Genomic DNA, 24,452 nt, shown 5'->3' with positions numbered 1-24,452 from the left:
TTCAGTTCAGCGCTGTTGGGGCGCCTGTAAAATGGGTTGTTAGCTCTGTTACAATCCCTCATTAATGCCATAGGGCGCAAGCCACACGGTAATTAGTTTGCTTGTCCCGGCTGTGCCCAATTGGTTTTAGTGGAGAATGCCAACAATGCTAAAAAGTTTTTTTCAAGTGTGAGTCACCCGCTTATTGCATAAAGCCAGGAAGCCCATCAGATGTTTTCTGGAGTGTGCTGTTTCACATTTTAGCAAGTGAAAAAGTGGAGACGCTCTGCAGGCTACAAATAAATATTTAAAGTACTTCCAATCTCGAGCATTTACTCCATCTTAAACTCAGCCTAATGCATCTACACGACGAAGGCTTTGCTTTCTCACTCGAGAGGTTTTCAGTCTTAATTGGGTAAATGTTTCATGATTTACTTTAACACCGTTATCCTCGGGGATTTAAACACTGAATTTACCTTTGAGGATGTAAGAATCCCACCCACTCCGCTCCTCTTAATGATTGCCGGTGCGTTTCCTCGGCAAAGGAACAATAATGCTTCCTGGCAACGACTCTGTCTGTGTGTGTGCAAGTTAAAGAGATACAAATGATGTCTTTTTGGATCCAGTTTCCACAGGTTTGGCTTCAGTTCAGTTGCGTTAGAAAGTGGATTTTCTATTCTTCAGAACTTAATTACTGGAAAAGACTTTGCTGAACAACAAACTCAACCCCAAAGGAAAGAACTCAGGCTGTAAAATACTTTGTCTTTCGCAAGCATAATGTAGCAAATGTAAATAATTTAAGGTCACAGAAAGCACGAAAGAATGACTGAAGAGAGGACACGATATAGACTTTCCTTCTCCACTGTCTACTTTATTCCCAGCTGTCGAGTTTATGTACAGTCAGTCACCTGTGGGAAAAAAAACATCATGAAGAGAGAAGGCGTTAAACCAACATAGATGGTTTTAGTCAGTGGTGAACGTAAACAAATCAACCCAGAGCCACAGAGAAAGTATTTCACCGTTTTCACTGGCGACAGATTCCTGCACTGATGTACTGACCCTGTGAATAGTTGCTTAATGTATTGTGAAAATGTGTTATTGCACTCTCTAAATGCTCCTCTAACATAATAGTCTCCGACTGCGACAGTCCAATGTCTCTTAGTTTAACGTCACAATGAAGGGACAAGTTTTGTATTAGACAATTTGTAGGAACAAAAGACGTTTTAGCACAAGATAAGAGCTGAAGCTGAGCGGTGACCAGGCCACACCCACACAGTCCTAATGAAACATACCAGCTAAGCTTTTGTTAACCTCCTAATGAATAATATCTATAAATATGTTGTTTTTTATTTGATTTAGTTTATAAACATCTGAGATTATAGAGAAAAAACCTAACATTCAAAATCAAGCTTTCAGGGGCTTTGAATTCAACACTTAAAAAATATTCATCAAAATAGTTTTGGTGAAGCTGAAGATGCTGCTTCTCGCTTTATGAAATGCAAAATTGATTTTGTAATTTTGTGAAAGTTTAGCCAAACCCATAAACGTCTTTCCATATTATTCATACATTTATTCAGCACCATATTACAGGAATAACTCATAACTGCATACTCTTACCACAACTGTAAAGCTTCGAGTGGAGGGATTTGTAACTCCTAATACAGATTCAGGACTTTACAACAGCTTGACTGAATGTTTATTGACACCATTTAACAAAATAAGAGCTCGCCTCAAGCTTCTGCTGCAAATGCTTAACTCTTTATGTACAGATGTGCATTCCTAGATCTACAGACAAGACGCTCTATTGACTGTTCCAAAGTCTAAATGTGATAAATGTACGACATGTGTGGATTCTGTCTTCATTATTACTTAAAAATATATTATAACTGTTGTTATTGCTGTTCATTAACAATCTTTGATGAGTTCTTCAATTTCCTTCAGCTTCGTTTGTGTTGAAGATGTGGCTTCGCAGGTTCTGGGTTAAGTGTCGTTTAGTTCACCATGACACAGAAAAGTCGCGCACACACACACACACACACACACACACACACACACACACACACACACACACACACACACACACACACACACGTGTCACATTAGATATCTGAAATCCTCTCCTGTATCTGCCAGATTGGCGTTTCTTTTAGGTTGATATTGTTCCACAGTGCCAGGTAATATTGCCTTGATCGACTCCATTAAAGGCAAATAAAATAACATGAATTCACTTTCAGTTCAAATTCTCTAACGACACAAGCGACTATGTTTTTCAATGACGCTTTAAATAATGGACATGTGACCCTTTTCACAGCATTTGTTCCTGATTTGAATTTTGCAAAAAGACACTTCATCTGCAGTCAGTTCATTTATTAAAAAGCAACGTGTGGTGCTGGTTATTAAATGAATATTTTAAAATCAATTATGTGCTGAAGTGAAAGTGAATTTCCAGCCCTGACAGAATTGTTAATGAAAGAATTACAGACTATAGTGCAACTAATTCCCTTTCCTCCCAATCTCCTCTTACTCTCTCATCTCAAAATACACTGTACAGTTAGAAGAAATAAAACATAGTAGTCCCACTTGTACACAACATCATACATTAGTAGTCAACTAGAAAAAACAGTAAACACGGCCACACGTGATTAAAAAACGTCTAGAAGTTCAAAGTTACATTTCATCGTTTTACATTGTAGTTGCTATTTTACCTCCTTTACTCGGCGGACGTTTCAGACTGCGTTATTTATAGAAAAATCACAAAGTTCACATTTAGGACTCTTTCGAGAGTTGAGGAGCATTCAACAAACCAAACAGTTCCCATTTTAAGTAGCTAGTTAGTCACACGCAGCATGAGATTAAATACGCAACAGTTTGGAAACACCTCATGCAAACACACAAAAAGTTGTTTCTGTCCTCCAGAGCGACTGTCTGTGGAGCCTCACGGGGCAGCGACTCTGAACGTATCGCCCACAGTTCTGTTATAAAACATGAACGGCTGAAGATAACTGGCAGAGGGGGGGGGGGGGGAGGACTTTAGGGGAAAAGTCCATCATTTTATCAGTGCTTTCACCAAGAAACGTTCCTCGGTTGACGGAGAAGGCCTCAAACATTTTGGTCCAGTGATTGCAACACAAATGCAACACGATTTGTTTCACTTCCAGAAGGAATCAGTTTTTTTTTTTGTCTGAGCAGAATAAAAGAGAGAAACCTGCTGGTCGCCTGGAATGCAAATGTGATTTTTTTAATATATTTGTGATATCCTCGCAATTTTTATCACATGGAAACCCAAAAAAAGTGAACCTGAGACCCATTATTTTTGGTCCCAGTCTGTGGCTTTCAGAAACCAGGCTCTACGGATGTCCATGTGGGGATATCGTTGGCACTTTCAACATTAACATTTGAGTGGTGAGGTGAAGAGAGGGAGCTGCTAAGACTCTGGCGTCTCTCTGGTATCATTTTTGTCCTCGTTAGTCTGCAGGCGAGGGTGAACGTGTGCAGTGTCGTCGTGGGATTCAGCCTCTGTCGTTTCCTTTCTCCTCCTTTCCCCTTTGTCACTCACCAGTGTTTCGGAAATGCAATATATCAATCAAAACAATAAATAATTCATCAAATAATCCAACTAAGATGCTTCTCTGCTCCCTCATAACAATGACAGCCATTTTTCAGCTTTTTGGCACATTTTGTATGGTACAAAAAATGCCAATCTATGGTGAGATTCAGGACGATCTGACAGTGATTGTCACTTCTGTAAAAGGTGTGTGTTTTCCCTTTGTGTAAGCGTTGTCTGTGGATATTCTGAAACATTTCTGTTGTTAAGGAGGGGTGGGTGCTGCACATTAGGCTGATTGGGCACTTGATCTGTAGCCTCCAGCTTTTTTACTCCTTTTTATAATTCAGAAAAAGGGAAAAGAAAACTCTGCCTGCTGAAAGAGATGGGCGAGTGTGACGAAGGACGCTTGGCATCGAGAGCTACAAGGACCGAGGTGGAAGGGAAACTGTTGCCTCACCTCAATCCCTCTTCTGGGGTTGTTTTCTTTGTCTCTATCTACCTCTCCCAGTCTGCCTTGGATGGAAGACAAAGTATTTAGACAGCAAGAGACCAAAACTCCTCTGTCTGTATTATTACGTTATAAAACACCCAATGGCCTTTGGGATGCTGCATCTAGAACGTCTCCTGTCTGTCTCCCAGTCTGCCTGTCTACATGTCTGTCAGGTGTTCAGTCTTTCTGAATTTTGGAGTATTGTAAACATTGTTAAGAAATCACATAAAAAAATGTTAATACATCTGTTATGTGTGTGTATTTGTGCATGCATGTGTGGATTCACATACGCATTACCTAATGCCTGTGTATGTCAATGCATGTTTCCTGTACACATGCACATGTGGAATGAAAGTATGTAAATCTACACACAGCACTGTCATTTAACATTCAACGGAATAAAATGTGTGGCGTGTACTCGCGCTTGAGTCCAGGCCGTGACTTGTATCGGGATCCCATCTTTGCTGCAACGAGAACCCGAATGCACCAAAAAAGTGACCTTAGAAAAGAAAGATGTCTGACATTCCTACATCGGTAGTCTTGCTAGTAGATGCTTGGTCAGTTTGGTTGGAAGTCCAGTGTCTGATGTTTCAGGCACGAAGAGCAAAAAAAGGTCCAGAGATTGTTTAGCGGGCTCTGTTGTATACATAGCTTAAAGAAACCGGGCTGCACGTTAACACATCACACGTCGTGTGTTCTCCTTGGAAGTCTGAAGAAAGACGTCGGTAATTCACCAATGGGCCGCTTTACATCCCTTTGGTTTCCTTCACAATGCAGATGCCCAACATCACAAGAGGATAATATATCTGGGTCCCTCAGAGACAACAAAAAAAAAAGATGCAGGTATCATCGGAGCTGCCTGTCTTGGTGTTTCACACATGTCCTGCAGCTACCGTGTTCAACCATAAGAGGCCAGTGTTTCATCAGGAACAGAAATAACCATTATAACAGCAGACAGGCAGACCAGGGAAGCGATCTGATTACTGGCGGGGTGGGTGGGGGACAGGTTGAAACACAGAATATCTTAGTGTCTTCTGTATCCTGTCTACTTGTCTGTGTCTTGGTTGTTGTTTTATTAAAAGACAGTTGGAGTAGTAAAAGCAGGATGTTAAGCAGTGGTGGTTGGTAAGGCAGCGCTCCTGGAGTAGCTCCTGGGTTTTTACTTTGACCTGAATGAAGAGAGGAGAGGGTTACACGAAATAGTGGCTGCATCTCTTTTATTGCTTCAGCATAGATTTAAAGGTAAATGTTTATGTGAACCTCTTAAACTGCAACTCTTTGAGAGGTAATTGAGGACAGTGAGGATTAAGAGGGTTATGTTTAATTGCTTAGCGGTGCATTTGCTCAGCGTCGTCCTTGATAAAGTGATTCACTCCGGCAAAAAAAAGCTGAACAACATTAATGTTCAATGAGGACATCAGAAGCACTTGTCCTGTGTATTATAAGAGATTATAATAAGAGACAGCTTGAGCACACCCACATGGCTGTCCTGACTTTGATACTTCTCCTCCAAACTATTAAGAACAAAAACAAAAAGCAAGAAAAAATGCAATCTATATTACCACTTACAGAATAATATCCCATATGTATATCTAACACAATTGTTAACACAATGTAAATGACAGTGCCTTAAAGTGAGACTGCCAGTATGTAGCCTTTAAGAGAAGTAATCGCACATCTTCCTTTTACTTTGTTGTTCAATCTGAAGACTCACTTGGTCTGGTATGACATAGTGGCTAATGTTAGCAAACTTTAGGTAAATATTGTATAGCAGACTTACAGTAATGACTCCACTTGTGCTACTGTTGCATTAGCTTTTAGCTACCTGCTAAGTAATAGCAAAGATGCTCTCGCGAGCCAGATCTCTGACAGCTTGATGGAATAGCAATGGGGGGCGGGGCTTAGCGAAGGGTCAATTGACGTTTTAAGTAACTTGCATATTCTCTCGTTAAAGGGAACTATTGGCACATTTATGCTTTTACCAAAAAACACTTCCTGCTATATTGCATTTAATAAGTTCCTAATACAACTAGTTCTGACTTCTGAACAAAGTAACATCAATTGTAGAAAAATAAATGAGACGTAAACCTACGGTCACAACTTGATATTTTGTCTCTGCATTGCTAATGTTTTTAGATGTCATGATGTGTTTGGAATTATGCTTAACCGTCATCTGAATGCAACACATGCTTTTGGGGATCAATAATAAGTTGGTCTTTTTTTCTCTTTGCAAAGAAGCTCGCATTTCTACAAAATTCTGGAGGCGGCGAATGTTGTGAAGCTATTTTTTGTGTGTGCGTGTGTGTGGGCGGTTGGGTGTGGGAGATTTCTATTGGGACGATACAGCTGATGCCTTTTTTTTTTTTTAACTGGTCCCTGTGGCCAGAGTCAATAAACACCAAAGTGAAGGGACAACAGCTGGGGAACAATGATAGCATATAGATGATGTTTGTGCAAGTGCGTGTGTGCATATGCATGTGTGTGTGTGCATTAATGAACAAGCACAAGATGTCTATCAGCACATTTACTGTGTGTTGTTTGTATGTGTGCTTGTGTGTTATTTGTGTGTGTGTGCCTGCATCTGTGTATATTCATGCTCCAGCTCTTGTGTGAGTTTGCAGCCATTATCTTGGGGGTCGATGATTTATGATCTGTGTTATGACTTCCGCAGGGGACATATAAAACTACAGAATGGTCCTTTATTGCCTTTCTTCTTTGTTTAGTCCTTCGTTTCATCCATCACTCTGTGTTTATCTTCCCCCCCCCTCCTCTCTCTCTCTTTCTTTCTTCGAGTCTCTCGCCTATCTTGATCTCACTTTCTCTCTCCATCTCTGTCTGTCTGTATCTGTCTCTAATTCGTTCTGGCTCTTTTCTCTAATAAAAACAGTTATTGATCAACTGTCCGCTGTACGTCAGTGGAATCGCCATTATTTTCGTGTTGTTGTTTGCTACAGTTGTGTATTGCTTGGCGCTTGCACGGGATGAAGTGAGACAGCGAGATTGATGCAGGGCTGTCTAAGCCTGGACTAAGACTCATTTTGTGTTATCCAATTCCTGGCTCTTCGGGCACAAGAATAGCTGAAGATCTTAACGAAACAGGAATCTGTGGTTTTGAGTCTCTAGAAATCCCCACATAAACTACAATCTAGCCTGCCAGGACACGAAATAAAAGCTTCCAAATGCAACGATAACAATAAAACAGCTAACAATGAAACAAAGCTTCAGCAAGAATGACATCGAGGATACCGAGGCTTTGGTTAACACGCCCCACATCTATTTGCCACTTGTGTCGAGGTGATAAAAGCTCTACATCAGTGATAACTGATGAGACCTTGGGCTGATAAATGATAAGCCCTTATGCTGATACAGCGAGAATGTGTTTATATCATCCTCACTGCAGAACTCAACATATGAAAAGCAGATAAAAAACGTGTTGATAGTGGGGTTGGAATTTAAGAGGGTCTGAGGGATCTGGAGTGCATTCAAGGAATGACAACTGGATTTCTGGTCACCATTTAGCACAATTTTATCCTCATCTTTAAGACTTATATTGTGGGTTTGTGATAAAAAATCATCAAAACATTTAGTTTGAATATGTAACATTTGTATATAAATAGAGAAAAACTATACTTACATGTACATGGGCTGTAGCTGAAGGTGGGAGGTCTTCTGAGGCCCCTGGTAACCGTACGAGTCGAACCCTCCTATAAAATCAACTGCACAAAAACAACACCAATTAGAGAAAGAGTATGCCTTTGTGGTTATTAACTGGGAACCTCCCACCACCAATGAGTCATTGCACAAGGCCTCCTACACCTGCAGAGTCGTCAACATTTTGTAACAGAACCAGCACCTCTATCGCTCTCCGAGCTAATCATGATGATTCAAATCTTTAGGAGGAAGACCACATCCTGTGAAGTGATGTATTTATGCCTTGAGAATACTCTTAACTCCTAAATTATATAGGATGGCTCTGCAGATTCCGGGGCTGAGGAGTTGCCAGCAGGTGGTTGCTTTTCTCAGACTGAGGCAGAGCGCCTGGACTTTTGAAGAGAGGAAGCCGTGATATTTTCTTTACTTTGAAGTTGTAGAGCTCATAAAAGGGTACTTCCTTGCCTTGATCAGCAGCGTACTTTCGCATTTGTTGAGTGAGGTTTCATACCATCAAGTACAATGTGGAAGTGGCAGCACACTGCAGAGATGAAAGTTGCTTTAGGAATGCCGTAAGCCTGCAAGAAGCAGGGATGTAAGTCCAAACATGACGTGGAAGCCAAACCCAGTCAGGCAATTAAACTAACTAGTTTGTGTATGCCTCTATTAAAACACAATGCAAATGCAATATGTATGGAGATGTTGTGTTATCATATCTTTAAATCTCATTATAATGAGTATAGTGGATATAATGCTGTAACTCACCTTTTAAAAGAATATTTTGACATTTTGCCAAAAAGGTTTTCCATCAGATGCTAAATTCAACGCTGTGGGTTGAGACGACGTAAGACGGTTAGCTTAGCTTAGCAGAAAGACTAGAAGCAGGTGCAAATAGCTAGCCAGGCTATTTCCAAACATACTTTTTTTTTTTTGCCTACCAGCACCTCTAAAAGGTCACTGATTAACAAGTTATTTGGTTTTACATACTTTAACTATTTCTTGGCTTTTAGCACGTAACTCACCTTAAAAACATTATTTTCATTGTTTTTTGTACAGATTGAAAAAAACAAAATATTACTCAAGTTAGTCAGAGGCGCTAGAAGGCATATTTAACTTTGAACAGAGCAAGGCTAGCTGTTTCCCCCTGTTTCCTGTCTTTATGCTAAGCTAAGCTAAGCGGCTACTGGCTCTATTGTCAATAGACAGAAAGCATAGCCCCAATTTATCATTGATTTCCACTCAAATCTCTGGATCAATGTATCTGTCCTCACATACCTGTCTTCTGCTTTTCATTCTGTTGCAGTTAAAGATGACACAATTCATAATAAACCACAACTTCTTGCCTGTGAGTTTTCCCACTTCTCCCTTAATCCTCTTAATGCATTCATGTGAAATCGTGATTACACCACACAACGGGAAGGCAGACCATCTTCTTTGTTTATCAGCAGTCTGCTGCAATACTGTGGCATTTTATGATCATTCGGTTCATTATAGTTGTTCAGTCAGACAATGCGGAGAGGATGCCTGTACTCGATGGTGCTCCTTCTTTGTGCAGATCCCTTTGTGGAAGAATGGCCTGGTGTGAACGGTAACGGTTTCCTGCTGATTCATGCTGCAGTCAAACAGTCTCAGCAGAGTTTCTGCCATGCTTGACCCTTTGAACGCAAGAGGAAATCGAGCCTCTAACCTTGTCAGCGTGCTGCCTATCAAGCTGCAGCAGTTCAATTTAAAAATTCAGATATGTTATTCATAAGGCGCAGGCTCGTCCGATGAGCATGTGAGCACATGAACAATTCTCACCAGAAGCCAGAAACTGCAGTCTGGTCTGTAAAAGAACAGATCTCCTGAGTGATATGTGATGGTCAGATTATCTGAAATTATTGTGGTATTTGGTACATTTTCCAGTTGTGAGGGCTAACTATTGACACAAAGACCGATTCGCACAAAGATTGTAATCTTTGCGTTTGTGTGTCCATCTATGTGTGTTGTTCATGTGTGTGTGTCTGACAAGAATCTGTCTGACACATTCAAGGAGCTGTGAGACAGATAAGACTCCCTATAATGATTAATCCCGCACACACAGACACAACCACACACCTATACACACACACACACACACACACACACTTCAACACGCACACATTCACACATGCACGGAATAATTATGAGAGTAATTAGCTTTCTCAGCAACTCAGAATCTTCATCGGTCCTCAGTGAGTATTAGCTTCTTCACCCAAGGCACATTTCCCTACAAAGCTCCCTGATTATTGTTTCGTCTCCCAGACTGCATTATCGCACAGTGCTTTTCCACAGCCTACGCTTCTGCAACATAAAAAGATTACAATGAATCCCGAAATTATTCCGGAGAAAATTCTCTCCTTGTCGCATGAAAATGATCTACGTGACATGACGCTGCCATTGCGTACATAATCATTGAAGCTTAATAGCGGCCTGAAAACCTAAATTTGAATCCTGAGTCCTTCTGATAACATTCGTCCCTTGAGAAGAAGTGTGAAAATGACTTGTGTGATCGTGTGGCTCACAGTATTGCCGCCCATTTGTGTGTAGTTTGCATGCTTTCTCCCGTCTCTGTGTGCTTTCGGTTCCTTCTGCAGTCCAAACACATTATATTGAACTGGAAGCTCTAAATTGCCCTTTGGTGTGAATGTGTTTGTTTACAAGTGTTAGCCCTGTTATAGAACTGGATAGACATGCAAAGTCAAATGCATGCTAGGCTCCAGCTCCCAACACACTTTCTCCAGCACAAGCAGCTTACAATGTGGATGAACAGATGGTTGCAGCTGAATTTGTTAATGCTACTACAACGTTGAAGTGATTCTTTATAACACATTAGGCCAGCAGAGAAGGCCTTGCAGGCCCTGACGGCCCGCCACTCGTAAAATGACTTAACTTTTGGTTTGGCATGGGAAACAGACGTCGGTCCCCAGAGTTAAAGTCCTGTGTTTGTCTGACCCATCCACCGCCCCTCCCACCTGTCTCTCTACTACGTTTGTTGCTCCGAGTGTCTATTAATGATGGGTTTACATTAGAGTTAGTTGAAAGGCTGCCTTGCTGAGGCGGCTGTCAAGCTACCGAGAGCTATCAAGACGCAGAGGGCCACTGCCCAAGCGTTGGTATTTAGCCCCCTAGGGAGTCTGACCAGGCTGAAACAAGTCTTCTGTCCAACATTTCAGTTGTTACAGTGAAGATAACAATGAATCAACAAGCAGCATTTATACATCACTGAGCACATGAACTCTCACATGGATACACAGCATACTCCTCGAGCTCTAACTCATCTGAATTTGTTTAGTTCTAACAAGCTCTCTCTCTCTCTCTCTCTCTCTCTCTCTCTCTCACAGCAGTTAAGCACAGGCCCAATAATAACTGTTTGGCATTAAATATTTAGACACAGAACAAGTGGCATTTCAGTTTTCCTGTCATCACAAAACTTATTAAAGTGCATTGGTAAAAAAGTCTCATCTCACAGTAACCCCTGAAACTCAATTATACGGTGTTACCTCACTTCTACTTAACAATGTAATGATTGGATATCTATCTGTGGCCTCATTAAACACAGAGGTAGTTTGGTCACATTAGGAGCCTTTAGAGACAGATGCAGGTCTTGAATCCCATGCTGACCCACAGTTCTGTGAAAACTGTAAATAATTTCCCACGAAAATCTCGATCCCCAATCTGCTTTGTACGAGAAGGAAAGCAGGAAAACGTGTCTACCCTCAGCGCTTCAAACTACTACCACTGATCCCGTCTGCATTCATCACCTGTCAATATTTATGAGTTAGCAAACACCGCCCTCAATTCAATGTTGAATAAGACATGCTTGTGTATTGATCCGCCCGCAGCTGCGTCTACTTTAATGGAATAACTAATCTGATGGCCTCAGATAAATGGGCTCATTAAAGTGAACGCTCACAGGCACGCACTGCATTCAAAATATAACAATCGCAAAATCAACATGTTGATTTGTCTCATTTTCCTCATCTGATAGTGGTATTACCCTTCAAATGCACTTCACGATCTAAATAGTAGTCAGTGTAGAAGTTGCACACTTCCCAATCAACACGGTTGCATGAATGAATGGGTGAACGTGTTTTGTTGGTCTTTCCCTCTTTGATTCTCCCCATGACTGTTGCTTTTTGATGATGGTTGGGAGTGTTGTGTGAATGAAAGACAACTTTGATCAAGCATGAATCTCTTCATCCTTCACAGTGAGTTCTCTCGTCTCTTTTCTCCGTGCGTCGCTGTACATGAACGAGCCTGGAGGCTACAGGTTTCACTTTGAATTCTGTCTAAGTGTTAGTAGAGGCCCTCAGTCCAAGATGGCGTCACTCAAAACGTGCTGCTTGGTAGTGAAGAGAGTGAACGTAAGGACACGCCGGGAAATAACGATGAAGAGAAAACAGAGGAACATAGTTTAATTCACAAGTCTGACTTGATGCTTGAACTCAGGAGCACCAGGCGCATTAACTAAAACCACCTGAACCTACTGTACCAAATATGCTCCAAATTGACCAATCATGAAAATCATCCAATCTTAGCACAGCAGGTCTGTGAACTTTGAATCTCTCCACATATTGAAGCAGCATGCTTGGGGCTGTAGTAAGTGCAACACAGGACATTTTAAGAGTTTGGAGGGTGGTGCACTCATTTTTACCTTTTCAAGACCAAAAACACAAGAGCAAAAGTATAAGGAATGGATTAAACAGTGTTTGTCTGCTCTAACGTGAGCTGCACACGTTAGCATATCCTGCTAGCTTACTACCTACAGTAATAACTTAACCCAGTGTTATTTCCAAGGCCAAGAAGTACTTCATACTACGCTATTAAAGAAGCAAAGGACATGATAGCACATCTACAGTCTGCAATACCAGTCTGATTTGACATTTTCCTCATGAAACTCACAGGACTAGTACTAACTATAGCTCTACACAGCAATACCTGAACAATATTGCTTCTTTATGTCCATGTCTTCTGCATGGATCATAAACTGGTGAGGATGCTGGGACATGCAGCTTTGGCCTCAGTCTATTAGCACGATATTATGTCCGTAGCCATCAAGTGCATATTTAAGAGTTCATGTTTTAAAACAAGTCAGCAGGAAATTGTCTTTGCCTGACTTTTCAACCAACTCTTTGAGCTTAATTAGCAGCTGATAAATCATTTGTGACAAAATCCACAGTTGGCGACTGGTTTCCTACCTTAGTCTGCGATCAGGGACACATCGTTTAAAAGAAATACTTTAAAATGTCGATGCTAAAGCTGCCTCGGTTATCACTGTAAAATGCATATGCGCCTGGATAGAGTGAGGAGCTTAATATGTGCAGCAACAATGGCGCAGCTTAGTGAAAAGTTAATAGATTGAGAAACAGTGGCTTTCACCGCAGGATGAATATAGATATCAAACTATTTTTTCAGGCTTTTGGGGTCCGCTGGAAAATGTGTGTGTACATGCATGTGTGTGAACGTGTACTTACAGCTATCCTCTTCCTCTGAAATGAGCTTGACCACGTAGCAGGCGTAGATAAACCCCATCAACTAGAGACAAAGAGAGCAGCAGAAACATTATTCTTTTGTGCAAGACAGAGAGCCAGACAGACAGGTAGATAGATAACAGGGAAAGCATGCACATTTAACTAACTGTTTAAACAGACAGGGAAAACAGGTGTTGGTGTAAGTGGAGCAGAACAGCTCTGTGGTATTTTGCTTCCAAATAGAGCCCTTGAATCAACGGACACACAGGGTGACTATCATCGTCAATGACAACTTCAAATTTAGCCTAAAGTTTCATGGTTCCCAGCTGTGTTGACACTGTTTTAATACACATCTTCAAAACATACAACTAATATAAAAAAAAAAAAAGGATTGTCACAATGTCTCCATTATGGCGCTGTGGGTAAACATTAGCGAGATTGTGATCACTGAAATTGAATTTCCAGCTCCTCGTGTTACTTCGGTTTTACAATGTCAAGGTTGATAGTTCCCTATTTGTTCCCTCAGCGCCGCCGCCCACTCTGACAGGGCTTTTTTGTGCCGGGCTGTAACTAAACGCAGAGGTGCACCTCGCATTGTTCTCTCTCACGGTCCCACCTCCGATTGGAGCCGTTCACAAACATGAAAACAACGACGGCTGCAGATTGAAACAATAAAGGGGCTACAGTGCTGCGATACTTTAAACGAGCCGGTGTGTGTGTGTGTGCAGTGTTTAGACAGTGATATAGCTGTCTTCACTGGCAGAACACCTTTGCGCTCTGATCTCCTCTCCCATTGGCTGTCTGTTTCCAAGGCGACCTGTCGGAGGTGGCTGATGGGAGGGAAGATGCGGTAAGGCGCGGTCAATGTAAGGTCGGCCTTTTAGCGACCTTATTACTACCCCCGCAGCGTTAGAGGAGGAAAAGAGAGACGCAGGCCGGCAATGATGGACGTATATGTGTTTTCATGAGGCATTAAACTAACACATTACCCTGAATATAGAGGCCATGTTGTTCAAAAGAAGATTTAAGTCTAAGAAAAATGACATTGACCTGGTTGGTATTCTATTGACTACATGGACACATGCCAGCACGCACGCAAATACACAGGGAGCTGCAAATGTGAGCAACGACATTTGAGATTCAGAGTATACCTCAAGGTCTTGACCTCATTTAGTCTAAATAATGTTGAGCTCCCAGAGCTCCTCTCTCCTCCCACCTTTTCTCATACTTTCTCCCTCTCTTCCTATTTACCTTCCCGCTTCTGTTCCTTTCTCTCTTCCACCGCTATCTCTATTTCCTTCCCTCCTTTTCTTCCTTCCTCCTCCTTGTTTCTCTCCCTGTCTCTCACAAGTACATGACTCATAGAAATATAGTGTTTTGCTCAGTGGGAGATGAATTCACTTAAAGCTGAACCAAACACTGGAAGTAGACAATGCCGCGAGTATCAGCATGGGGATCAACGGTGAGGAGAAAATCAATTTGGATAACGTAGGAGGCTTCGTGAGTCACAGATGTCTCGCAAAATGACCACTGGTCCAAGGCGGTTTACTGGCTATAAAATCTCAGTGGTCTCTACCATTGACAGCAGTAATAGCAGAAAGATTAAGATGACATCAAGCCACAGAGTGCCTCTCCTGTCTGCTGTCACTCCAGCTAAAACGATTCACTACCAGCATCCACTTAAAGGACACTTTAAATGTCACAAAGTCAAAAAAATTATGTTTGAAAGACTTTCAGGAGTTTGGGGAGTTTTTTTTTTCCTGCCACATGCCCGTACAAGCTGAACCGGAGCCCGTCGTGCCTTCTGCTGGCTCATTGCCTCCGAAAATGACTTTTGGGTGCAGTTTTGTTAGAGCCACTGAACAGAGTGCAGAGAGCGTCGCCGCCCGGCTATACAGAACATTTGATCAGCTGTGACAGAGCGCGTTTCTCTGCACATCAATATCCTGTTAATATTCTGGATATTCAAGTATTCCATTTTGGTGTTGCTGCATGTAAACATAATATCCTGTCTACAATAAACCTGATTTGATCTTCTCCCGATGTGAAGGAACCCAAATAAGATTGGTGGGGGTGCACCAATATTAGCTACGGGGTTGAGCCTTATCTTGTTTATTGTTGGACTTCTGGCGCCTGGAGTTATATTTGGACTACCTTGCTGCTCTTGAACCCCATACACTTAAATATCTATCATTTTGAGTTTTGCTGAGATGAAAAGTTCCCCATGAAATAGTTTTAAGTACATAATAAAATCTCCGAAAAGAGATCGTGATATGACTAAGAATAAGATGAAAAACATCCAAACAACCATCTGAATTTCTTAGCCCACAACACTGTACTGACCTTGAGGGTAACTTTATTTATTTATTTTCTCGTCTGCAATATTTTACTCACAGTGACACATGCATTGAAGCTCACAGCATTCAGATTATTATATTGCCACCAAGTAAAATAACAAAGTAACTTTGGGGAAAGGAAAAGTTTACCAAGGGTTATGTTAAAAATTGTATATGAATATTATATTCCCTTTCACACTGGCCCTTTAAACTCAAAACAACCTCTTTCGACTGTTCCATTTTCACTGCCATTTCAACTTCTTTCACTAATTGTATTTCAAACGCTACTTCAACTTCTTTCGGTATTTCAACTATTTCAGATGTTGCAACTGCAGTTCTTCTTTTCTAAAGAAAATGTATCCTTTTCTAGATTCAAACTATTTTTGAGGATCTAATGAATTGATAACAATTAATAATGGTGACTGACCGCCGTTTGTTTGTGTGTGAGAATAAAAGGAAAAACAAGCATTTTAGCTTCTTTGTTGTTGGAAACATTTCTTCCGTGGTTTTGCAGCTTCTGTCTGCATTTGTAAGGACTGAATTAAAGTGAGTTTCTCCAGGGTTTCTGGTTCCTTTTCCTTTCATTTTGTCTTTGGATTAAGGTTACCTAGTTACCGCAGCAATACTGAAGGGTGTTCGGTGTGACAAGTGGAAATGGAAATGGCACCACTTAAGCATAGACAGGATCCCTGCCCTGATCAGCCTGACAAGCAATAAATTGTACAACTTCACCAATTCCCCTCACAGAGGCATGCACCTCATTCAGAGCAGAAACTATTTTAATGGGGTTTTATGTGCACGGTGACACTCACTATCCCAGGAGGCAGGGAGACAGTCTTTATCCCATGTCTTAAAAATACCGTGCAGCAGGTGCTTGTTGCCATTATAAACAGTGTAGTTAGTTAAGCAACTGTGAGTCAGCAAAGCATCTACGTATTGTCTTAAGGCAGGGATGAGTAAGGGTAATAAACTGTCAGACGTGCGTGTACTTTCCTCTCCACACTAGTTGACTGTAACATTTATTTTCCCCTTCAGAGCTCGAACCGAATGTTCCGAACAAACGTTGATAATGATAATGACCCCAAAGTGGGCTTCCTGCAGTGCAGATGCAACCTTTATTTTCACAATCCCCTCTCAATTCTTTTTTTACCATCTGGGTTTAGCGTGTTAGCATGCTAACATTTGCAAGTACTTTTTGACCTGACGATGGCGCTACATTGGAAGTTAAACCATCACTAACGTCTCTACAATTCATCCTGAAGGGGAAAATGAATGTGTCCACCAAACTGACAACGACAATCAATCCAACAGTAGTCGAGACATTTCGCTCAAAACCACAAATGTGAACCTCACGGTGGCGCAACATGAACAGTCATCAGGACGCATCTTCTGGGCACCATGAATGTGTGGAGCAATTCTTTTTTTTGCAATCTGTACGGTGCAATAGCTGTTGAGATATTCACGATATTCTGGTGGACTGACCGACCAAACACAGGCAGATATTTCCATTCCTATAGTCTCACAAACCTATTGTAGATAACCAAAACTTTCAGGCACTAATATGAGATCATAAAACACAATGGGTATTCGTACTTTTAGTAGCAAATAAATCATATAATAATTACAAAATTGACCATTTGTTTTCTTTATTTCTACCGGAGTAATGATGTAGCATACAATATCAAGCTACTTGGACATTACTGCCCCAAAATGATCAAGAATCCCATAAAAGTGTAGGGCTCCATTTGCCATGCGGCAAAGAAATGTCATTTAACTAAAAAAGAAAACTGAATCATCATTCTCTCCTACAATAATGAAGTCCCAACTGCTCCCTCAGTAGAGATTCTGATAACACCTGGACGTTTTTAAAGGAGCTTGGGGAGAAATTAGTTGAATGTCAAACAGCTGGTGTTCGATTAGGAAAGGGGGAACCTAAAGTGTGTGTTCTGCATAGCCTGAGACCAAGGACAGATGACATGGGATAAGCAGTTATAGGTCAGTCACCCGGTGACGCAGTTTGTCCTCCACCAAGGACGAAGGTGAGGTTGCATTTTGCCAAAACAATCAAAGTGGAAAGTGCTGATGGCACCGCATCTTCCCCCCTCAAGGTTTGAAATGAATCAGCTCACAGGTTGATGTACGACCAACATTTCCGCAGATCATGACGTTATTTAGATCCATAATGAATTCTTTCCCATTGCCTGCGACTTTCCACCCTCCACCTTCACACCGTTTATGAGGAATCTTAATTGTAGAGTTGTTTGCCTGCCTGTGTGATAATCTCATTTGTGTTGGATGCATTACTCTATTATGAAAATGTATTCATCTCAAACGAGAGAATCCATTATTGCCGGCATTTTTCTACTGCGGATAAATTGTGCCACGAAGAAGGTGTCACGTTCATTGGATTAAATCTGTTTTGTGCTGAAGATGCCCACTTAAACTCAGACTAATGGTTTGCTCTCTGTGAATTATTTGTGAGGAAAACATTTTGTCAGCCAGTCAAAGCTGCACAAAAATTGCTGCAATCAATAATTATGTCCAATCACTTTCATTTTAATTTGTTGGTGCTGTTTGATGATTGCGTAAAACTGCAGACAATTTACAGCAACAACAAATGAATCACAAATTAAGTGAAATCCAGTATCAACCACGCTCACCCCCCAATTTTGCGGCTGCCATTAGCATCACTTCTTTCAAGCTTTTCTTTAATTGATTCAGGAAGTTCTTAGGTGTCTTAATCTGAAAGAAATGGGAGGTTTAACATATTCAGCAAATGTGGGATTAGTGCTTCAGAGCACAGCAGTTGCTTTGGTTGACTGACATTAAATTCTCATGCATTGTTCTTTCTCTTCCCTGATCTTTGAATAACAACAGCTATGAAAACCAATCGGGTCCCAGTGCTGCTTCCATGAATACAATTCAACCTTAACATGACATCATTGTCTCTGGTCAAAGACGACAATGTCACACTCAATTCAGTCAATGAAAATCAAAGTAAAAACAACACTTCATATGCAAATGAATCAATTTATTTCCCCCATGCTGAACGAGGAAAACTAGAAACCTAGTAATAATAATATGACAATATTTCTCCTTTGTTGTTTGATTATAGCAACTGGTCTACTAAGGCTGCAGCCTTTTTTTTTTGCCACCGTTCAAAAATAGTTTGTCTGTAAATTATCAAAAATTCTAAATGTTATCCTTTTACTTTGTTCATCTATAGTGTTTTTTATTTCTTCATAAAAACACACAATTAAAATGATAAGGAAATACAAGAATGCTAACTTGTTAAACCTGCTAAACCTGAGCATGTTAGCATGATACATTAGCATTTAGTGAAAAGCACCGCTGTCTCACAGAGCTGCAGCATGGCTGCACACTTGTCGTATAAATATATGCATGATAGTTTAGTATCATGTATATATTTGGTGCACGCAGAACAATCTGCAACTGGAAAGTTTACTCTGAAAGTGTGGCAGGGTGAGCAAAGGGTCATGACCGTCTTAAAAGTTTATATTGCCTGATGGTTATGGGCCAAAACTCATTCTGGATTTTACACCAGAAATATGTCAAAGTTATCAGCCAATTCTGAGCAAAATAAACTTGACTGTTGTTCAGTATTCAGTCTAAAATGTGTGCGCAGTCTCTCAGTAAACTGTTTCAGTGTGAATATGTGTAGCATTCAAACAAGCAGCATAGATAATGATCATTTTCATCACATGAACCCATAACATTTCACAGACAAGGCTATTCAACTGTTTGCTGTGGATTGTTGAGTGTACAGTATGGATGTTGTCTTTCCAACCAAAACCAACAAGTGGGTGATTTCACTGATCAGTTCCTCCACTCTGGTTGAAGTTATGCTAATCACTGACATTACTTGCAGGCCTGCACTCTAGATCACTGAGCCGGCAAGAAGGCTCATTTTAGACGTGTTTTTGTTGTTGCAAAATGTCATTTAATTATTCTGTGCTACTAGCAGGTAGAATAAAGCTGAAAGAAAACATAACTGTGATCACAGAAGTCTTACTCGCACATTCCCCCTCTGTGCTGCAGTCTGGCAGTGATGGTGTTAGCCTACATTTCACTGAGGACTCTCTGGATCTCCCTGGAGAAGCCCTATGCTCTGCTTCAGCTCAGATCTTCATACAGTGCACAAATTATAAAGACACTTCTGGTGCGTTTTTTTCCAGTTTGGAAACTAATCTGTCGGTTAACTCTTCAAAAAGAACACAGTCATTTGCAGTCAGGGAACAAACCAATCAGCTTTTTTACACTTTCCATCCAGAAGTGCTTCTAATTTCTGAAAAAACATCGGCCTCACCTGTCACAAATATCCCCCTTCTTTTTATTGCCCAGTACCAGTTAACCAGCCAGCTACCAGTAAACATGCAACCAGTCAGCTCAGAGTCCAGCCTAACCGAACCATAACCTCACATTTAGTCAGCCAGTGGGCTGGTTGAACGTATGCTATTAAGGACCCTGACAGCGTTTCCACCAATTACAGTAAACCAGCCAGCCAGTCAGCCAGTGAACCAGTCAGACTGTTGAGTGTGTGTGCTCATGGAGCATGACAGTGTTTCCACACACCAATTACTGCGAGACAGTGGTACAGCCGTGTGGTGGCTTGGCACTCAGCCACACTATAAGTACCACTATCGATTGACAGTATGCACGAGGAGAGCGGGCGCGCTCGCGAGAGAGAGAGACGGTCCTGCTATGTGAGGGAGGAAGACGCAGAGTGAAAAAGACATGCTGAGACTCCCAAACTCTTTCTCTCTTTCCGTTGGTGAAGCGATGCATGCAGTCAAATTGAAGCGACGGTTTGTTTATTGCCCTGTATTCATAATTGTGAGCTTCATTACGGAGGAGAACGGGATGAAAGGTGACAGGCCTCCGTCATTCTCCGCTCTGTATTTCTCTCTCTCTCTCTGCTGTCTCTTCTGATCTTGCTAATTATCGCAGTTTGACAGTGCAAGAGAAGAAGAAATACAGAGGGCGAGGGTAAGTGACAGGCAGAGGGAAACAGAGAGAAGGAAATGGCTTTTTGTACGAATGAAATAAGACGGATTGAGCAAGAGAGAGATAGAGAGAAAGTCTTCTAAAGCAGCTTATCCAGCCCTTTCTATGTTAATGAGGGTTATTAACTTAACGGAGCCTGGGTGCTTTTATTCAACCACAAAGTTGCACAATTACCCACAATTCCCTAACCCATGGCAACAGACAGAGTTGGCACGGCATGGTTGTAATACACTTTAGAATACATTAAACTAAATGTATTAGTGACTGTAACTGTACAGAACACCAATTTAATAATTGCATTCATTTCAAAGCACTACATCACACACACACACACACACACACATCACTAAAAGCACATAATGTAACTACTGCATATAACACAGAGACTGCACAGCAGATCTTTTTCAATGAACACCTAATGCACTAAAATGTCATAACTAAAAGAAATAGTTCAATAATTTGGGATTTTTTTTTTTGTTGCTGCTTTTTAGTAAAATGAGAATATCAATACAACATCAATCTGTATGGATGAAATCTCTCATAATATTCAACCCGCTCATATCTGCCCCATGGAGCTTTCTCCGCTCCTTGTTTTGTTTGTGCTGATCTGAACTATTAGGCCGACCTCACCGCTTTCATCAGCGAGCAGAAGAGACAGAAGAGACAGAAGAGACAGAAGAGACAGAAGAGCGGCTAGCTGGTAAACATTTTGCGGCTAAAGAGACGGATATTTCCCAGAGGAGTTGTTGGAGGCAGGGAGAGTGAATATTGGTCTTACACTTGTTGAGTGGCTCGAGTTGCTTCTCCAAATGAATGCAAACACTGTTTCCTGTCTGTTGAATGTGTTAATATGAAGCTGTTTGCTAACAGTTTTATGGCTGTTTAAAGTAGGCTATATAGTGCTGGAGTCACTGCTTGTTGAGCCTAATTTAGCATAAATACTCAAACAGTCAGCCTGGCTCTGCCTGGAATTTGAAAGAAAATGCCTTCAAGTGTTAAAACATAGATAATTAGTATTTTGTATGTTTGGCTCATACAACAAATTAAAAAACAACTGTTCTATTGTATTGGTTACAAGCAGATTTAATCTACCATGAATGGCTAGCAAATTATCGCTAACTGTGAGATGACTGAATAACATTTCTTACATTTTAGCTTTGGAATGGCGATAAAAAAACAAAACAAGACCCTACAAACTCTTTGGATACTGAATATCACTTTTACTAGAACCTAATCTTTCTCACAATACTAACTCACGAACACTAACCTGTGCTCACAAATAATTGGACAAAGCCAAGCTGGCTGCTTCCCTCTGCTGTTAGCCCTCATGCTATCCAGCTACATCAGTAAAAGACTCAAGGTTCATTTACTGTCTCGTGTCCGAAAGAAGCAAATATGAGTAATTTGCAAAATGTTACGTTACTTTTTTTATTTTACTAAAATAAAAAAATATGAAGACAAATATCTGTTTACAACTGTTACATAGTTAAAGCAGCACCCACCGTGAGCGACCGGTCGCTCCCGTTGTAACGCCCAGATGTAACAATGTGAATACTATATACTAGAAAGTATTTATTTAGCTGAAGTACTTACAGCCAGGAGTATCTGCAGCGAGGAGTGGGCCACCTCTATGAACTGGAAATCCATCAGGCAGCCGGATATAGATATATATCGGTGGTCCTCGGGTGCCCAGGAGGGAGGAGGGGTGATGGGTGTCACCCTGCACCCTGGGCCGTTCTCCATCCACCAGGAGCGATGCATGGACAGGTTGAACGTCAGGACAAGGTCAGAGTCCTGCCAAGAAAGAGCCAGGGAGACGGACAGAAAGAGTTGAATTACATCAGGAATGAACTACGACACAAAGCAGACCTGGAACAAGGCAGCAGTGCAGGTTATATAACCAGGTTTTAATTTAAAGCAAACTGTTTGTTAAATCGAGCTCTGAGAGATAGAGACAGTGGAGGAGAGGGTTTGGCGCGAGCTAAAAATAGATCTGTAATTCCAATGATCTGGGATCACTCAGATTAGATCTGAATCATGCACAGGCCGGGTTATGATAAGGACAATAGGGGAGGGAGAGGGAAGAATGATGGGAGGAGGCCATGAAGAGAAAGGAAGAGGGAGGAAAACGGAGGAGAAGCTTGGAGAGGGAGGCAGGAAGGGAGGGAAGGGAGCTGCAGCAAAACTTATTCTAGCCACCTAAAAGAAAGGCTCGAAATCAATATCCGTGTGCTATATTTAGAATATTTTCACTGCTTTATCTTGTCGTAAGGCAGCCCTTTTTCATTGGCGAACTGAACTGAAAGTGAAACTCATCCATGCCCTCGTCGAAGCCACCAGGCTCCGTTAACACGAACAGTAGAGATAAGTTCGGCTTTCAGTGCAGTTCCCCGTTGGAAAATATTCTAAACATGGTGTACACATTGATATTGATCTTTACAGGTGGGCCTTTTGCTCAGGTGGCTAAAATAAATGTTGCTGCTGCCCCGTCCTCAGCAGTACATAGCTTTGCTCCCGTGCCGATACTCGTGTCTGAGTACGTGCCGACCGCCATCTACTGTAGGTAGTAATACACTGACTATGGATAAGAACCTCATGCAACCTCACTTCAAATAACCCAAACTATCCCTTTAATATGAATGTGGCAAACATCACTGAGGGGTTATCTTGCCAAACTGGCAAAATGGCTCCAAAACAAATAATGGATGGATTGTGATGACATTTTGTAAAGAGAGTCACGGTCCACAGAGAATGCATCCTACTTACTTTGGTGACCCCCCCTGACACTTGCTCCATCGCTATCATGAGGCTGACATTTTTAGTTTTGTGTGAAACTGCGGTGGGTAGCCATTCAATTGGCGGAGGTATTCTTGGTGCCGAGTGGATAAATCCTTTCAATTTTGGAGATCGCCCAAGATCTCATCTAGCGCCACCAGCAGGACAAAGTTATCAAGCATCCTGGGAAATATGTCGACATCTAAAAGATGGGCTGGCTAATTGTTACATATATTCATGGTCCCCAGAGAATGAATGCAAATGACTTTAATCCCATGATCCTCCCTCTAGCTCCACCATGATTGATTTAATGTAGTTTATGACCAAAGACCTTATAATCATATTCCCATTAGCCTCAGCCAAAAATTTTGTTTAGTGCTATTAGGCACATGGACGGTCCTTTAGTCTTGTTGTTCTACAGATACGGAGACATTGTCTTCTCTTTTTAAACTTCGTCCACCACAGCATGAGCAGTCCCGTCACTGGCAGAGTTAACTTTAAACAACAACCAGAAGCTGCAAAGAACAGCACAACTGTCAAAGAGTAAATAAACAAACATTTTTGCCGCCTTGTTGTTTGGGTTCTACTTCCCCGTAGCAGAGAGAGAGGCCACGTAGCAATCGCCCCTGCAGTCTGCTTTGGCTCCTCTACAAATCCTTTTAATTCTAAAAGCCTAAAAGACGCACAATAAATCAGTTATGATGGTCGTCTTGGTTTAAATAATGCAAATATTAACGACTCCACTTAGCAAGGAGAGACATAGATCATTCCACAGATGGCCGTGCAAACCGCACAAACTAATACGCACACGAACAAATACATTACGCACACACACGTGCTTCTTTGTCTTGCACTGCTTTGCCATTAGTCTAATGAAAAGCCTTAATGCTCTTTAAAAGCATGCTGAAAACAAAAACTGACTCATTTCATTTGCTCATTTATTTTGCGGTGATGCATCTTCTTTTTATACCAAGATATCAAAAAAGTTCTAAACATTTCCAGTTCAATTCCAGTTCATTTGCAGTTCCTTTAAATCTAAAACCAGTAACAGCATCACAGAATATTAAATAATCTCGCTAATGAGGCAAAACCCCGCTCAAACTACATTTATACTGCGAAAACACACATTTAATGACTACAACATAGGGGAATGAAGG

General features: G+C 41.3%; 1 protein-coding gene across 2 annotated transcripts in view; it reads right to left on the bottom strand.

Moving 5' to 3' along the window:
* Positions 1–2,331: 2,331 nt before the first annotated feature.
* Positions 2,332–24,452, bottom strand: part of nkain2 (sodium/potassium transporting ATPase interacting 2) — a 65,554-nt gene continuing 43,433 nt past the window's right edge. For both annotated transcript variants that reach the window (XM_076083697.1, XM_076083696.1), the window contains 4 exons: positions 22,114–22,314; positions 13,163–13,223; positions 7,651–7,732; positions 2,332–5,185 (listed from right to left, as the gene is read on the bottom strand). In XM_076083697.1, coding sequence (XP_075939812.1) covers positions 5,176–5,185; positions 7,651–7,732; positions 13,163–13,223; positions 22,114–22,314 — 354 coding nt within the window. In that variant the 3' untranslated portion in view covers positions 2,332–5,175. The remainder of the gene's footprint in view (positions 5,186–7,650; positions 7,733–13,162; positions 13,224–22,113; positions 22,315–24,452) is intronic.

The sequence above is a fragment of the Anarhichas minor genome, unplaced genomic scaffold (assembly GCF_050575085.1).
Source record: "Anarhichas minor isolate MPS153535 unplaced genomic scaffold, ASM5057508v1 ptg000136l, whole genome shotgun sequence".
In the NCBI taxonomy this organism is placed as follows: domain Eukaryota; kingdom Metazoa; phylum Chordata; class Actinopteri; order Perciformes; family Anarhichadidae; genus Anarhichas; species Anarhichas minor.
This window is presented reverse-complemented; position numbering and strand designations above follow the sequence as displayed.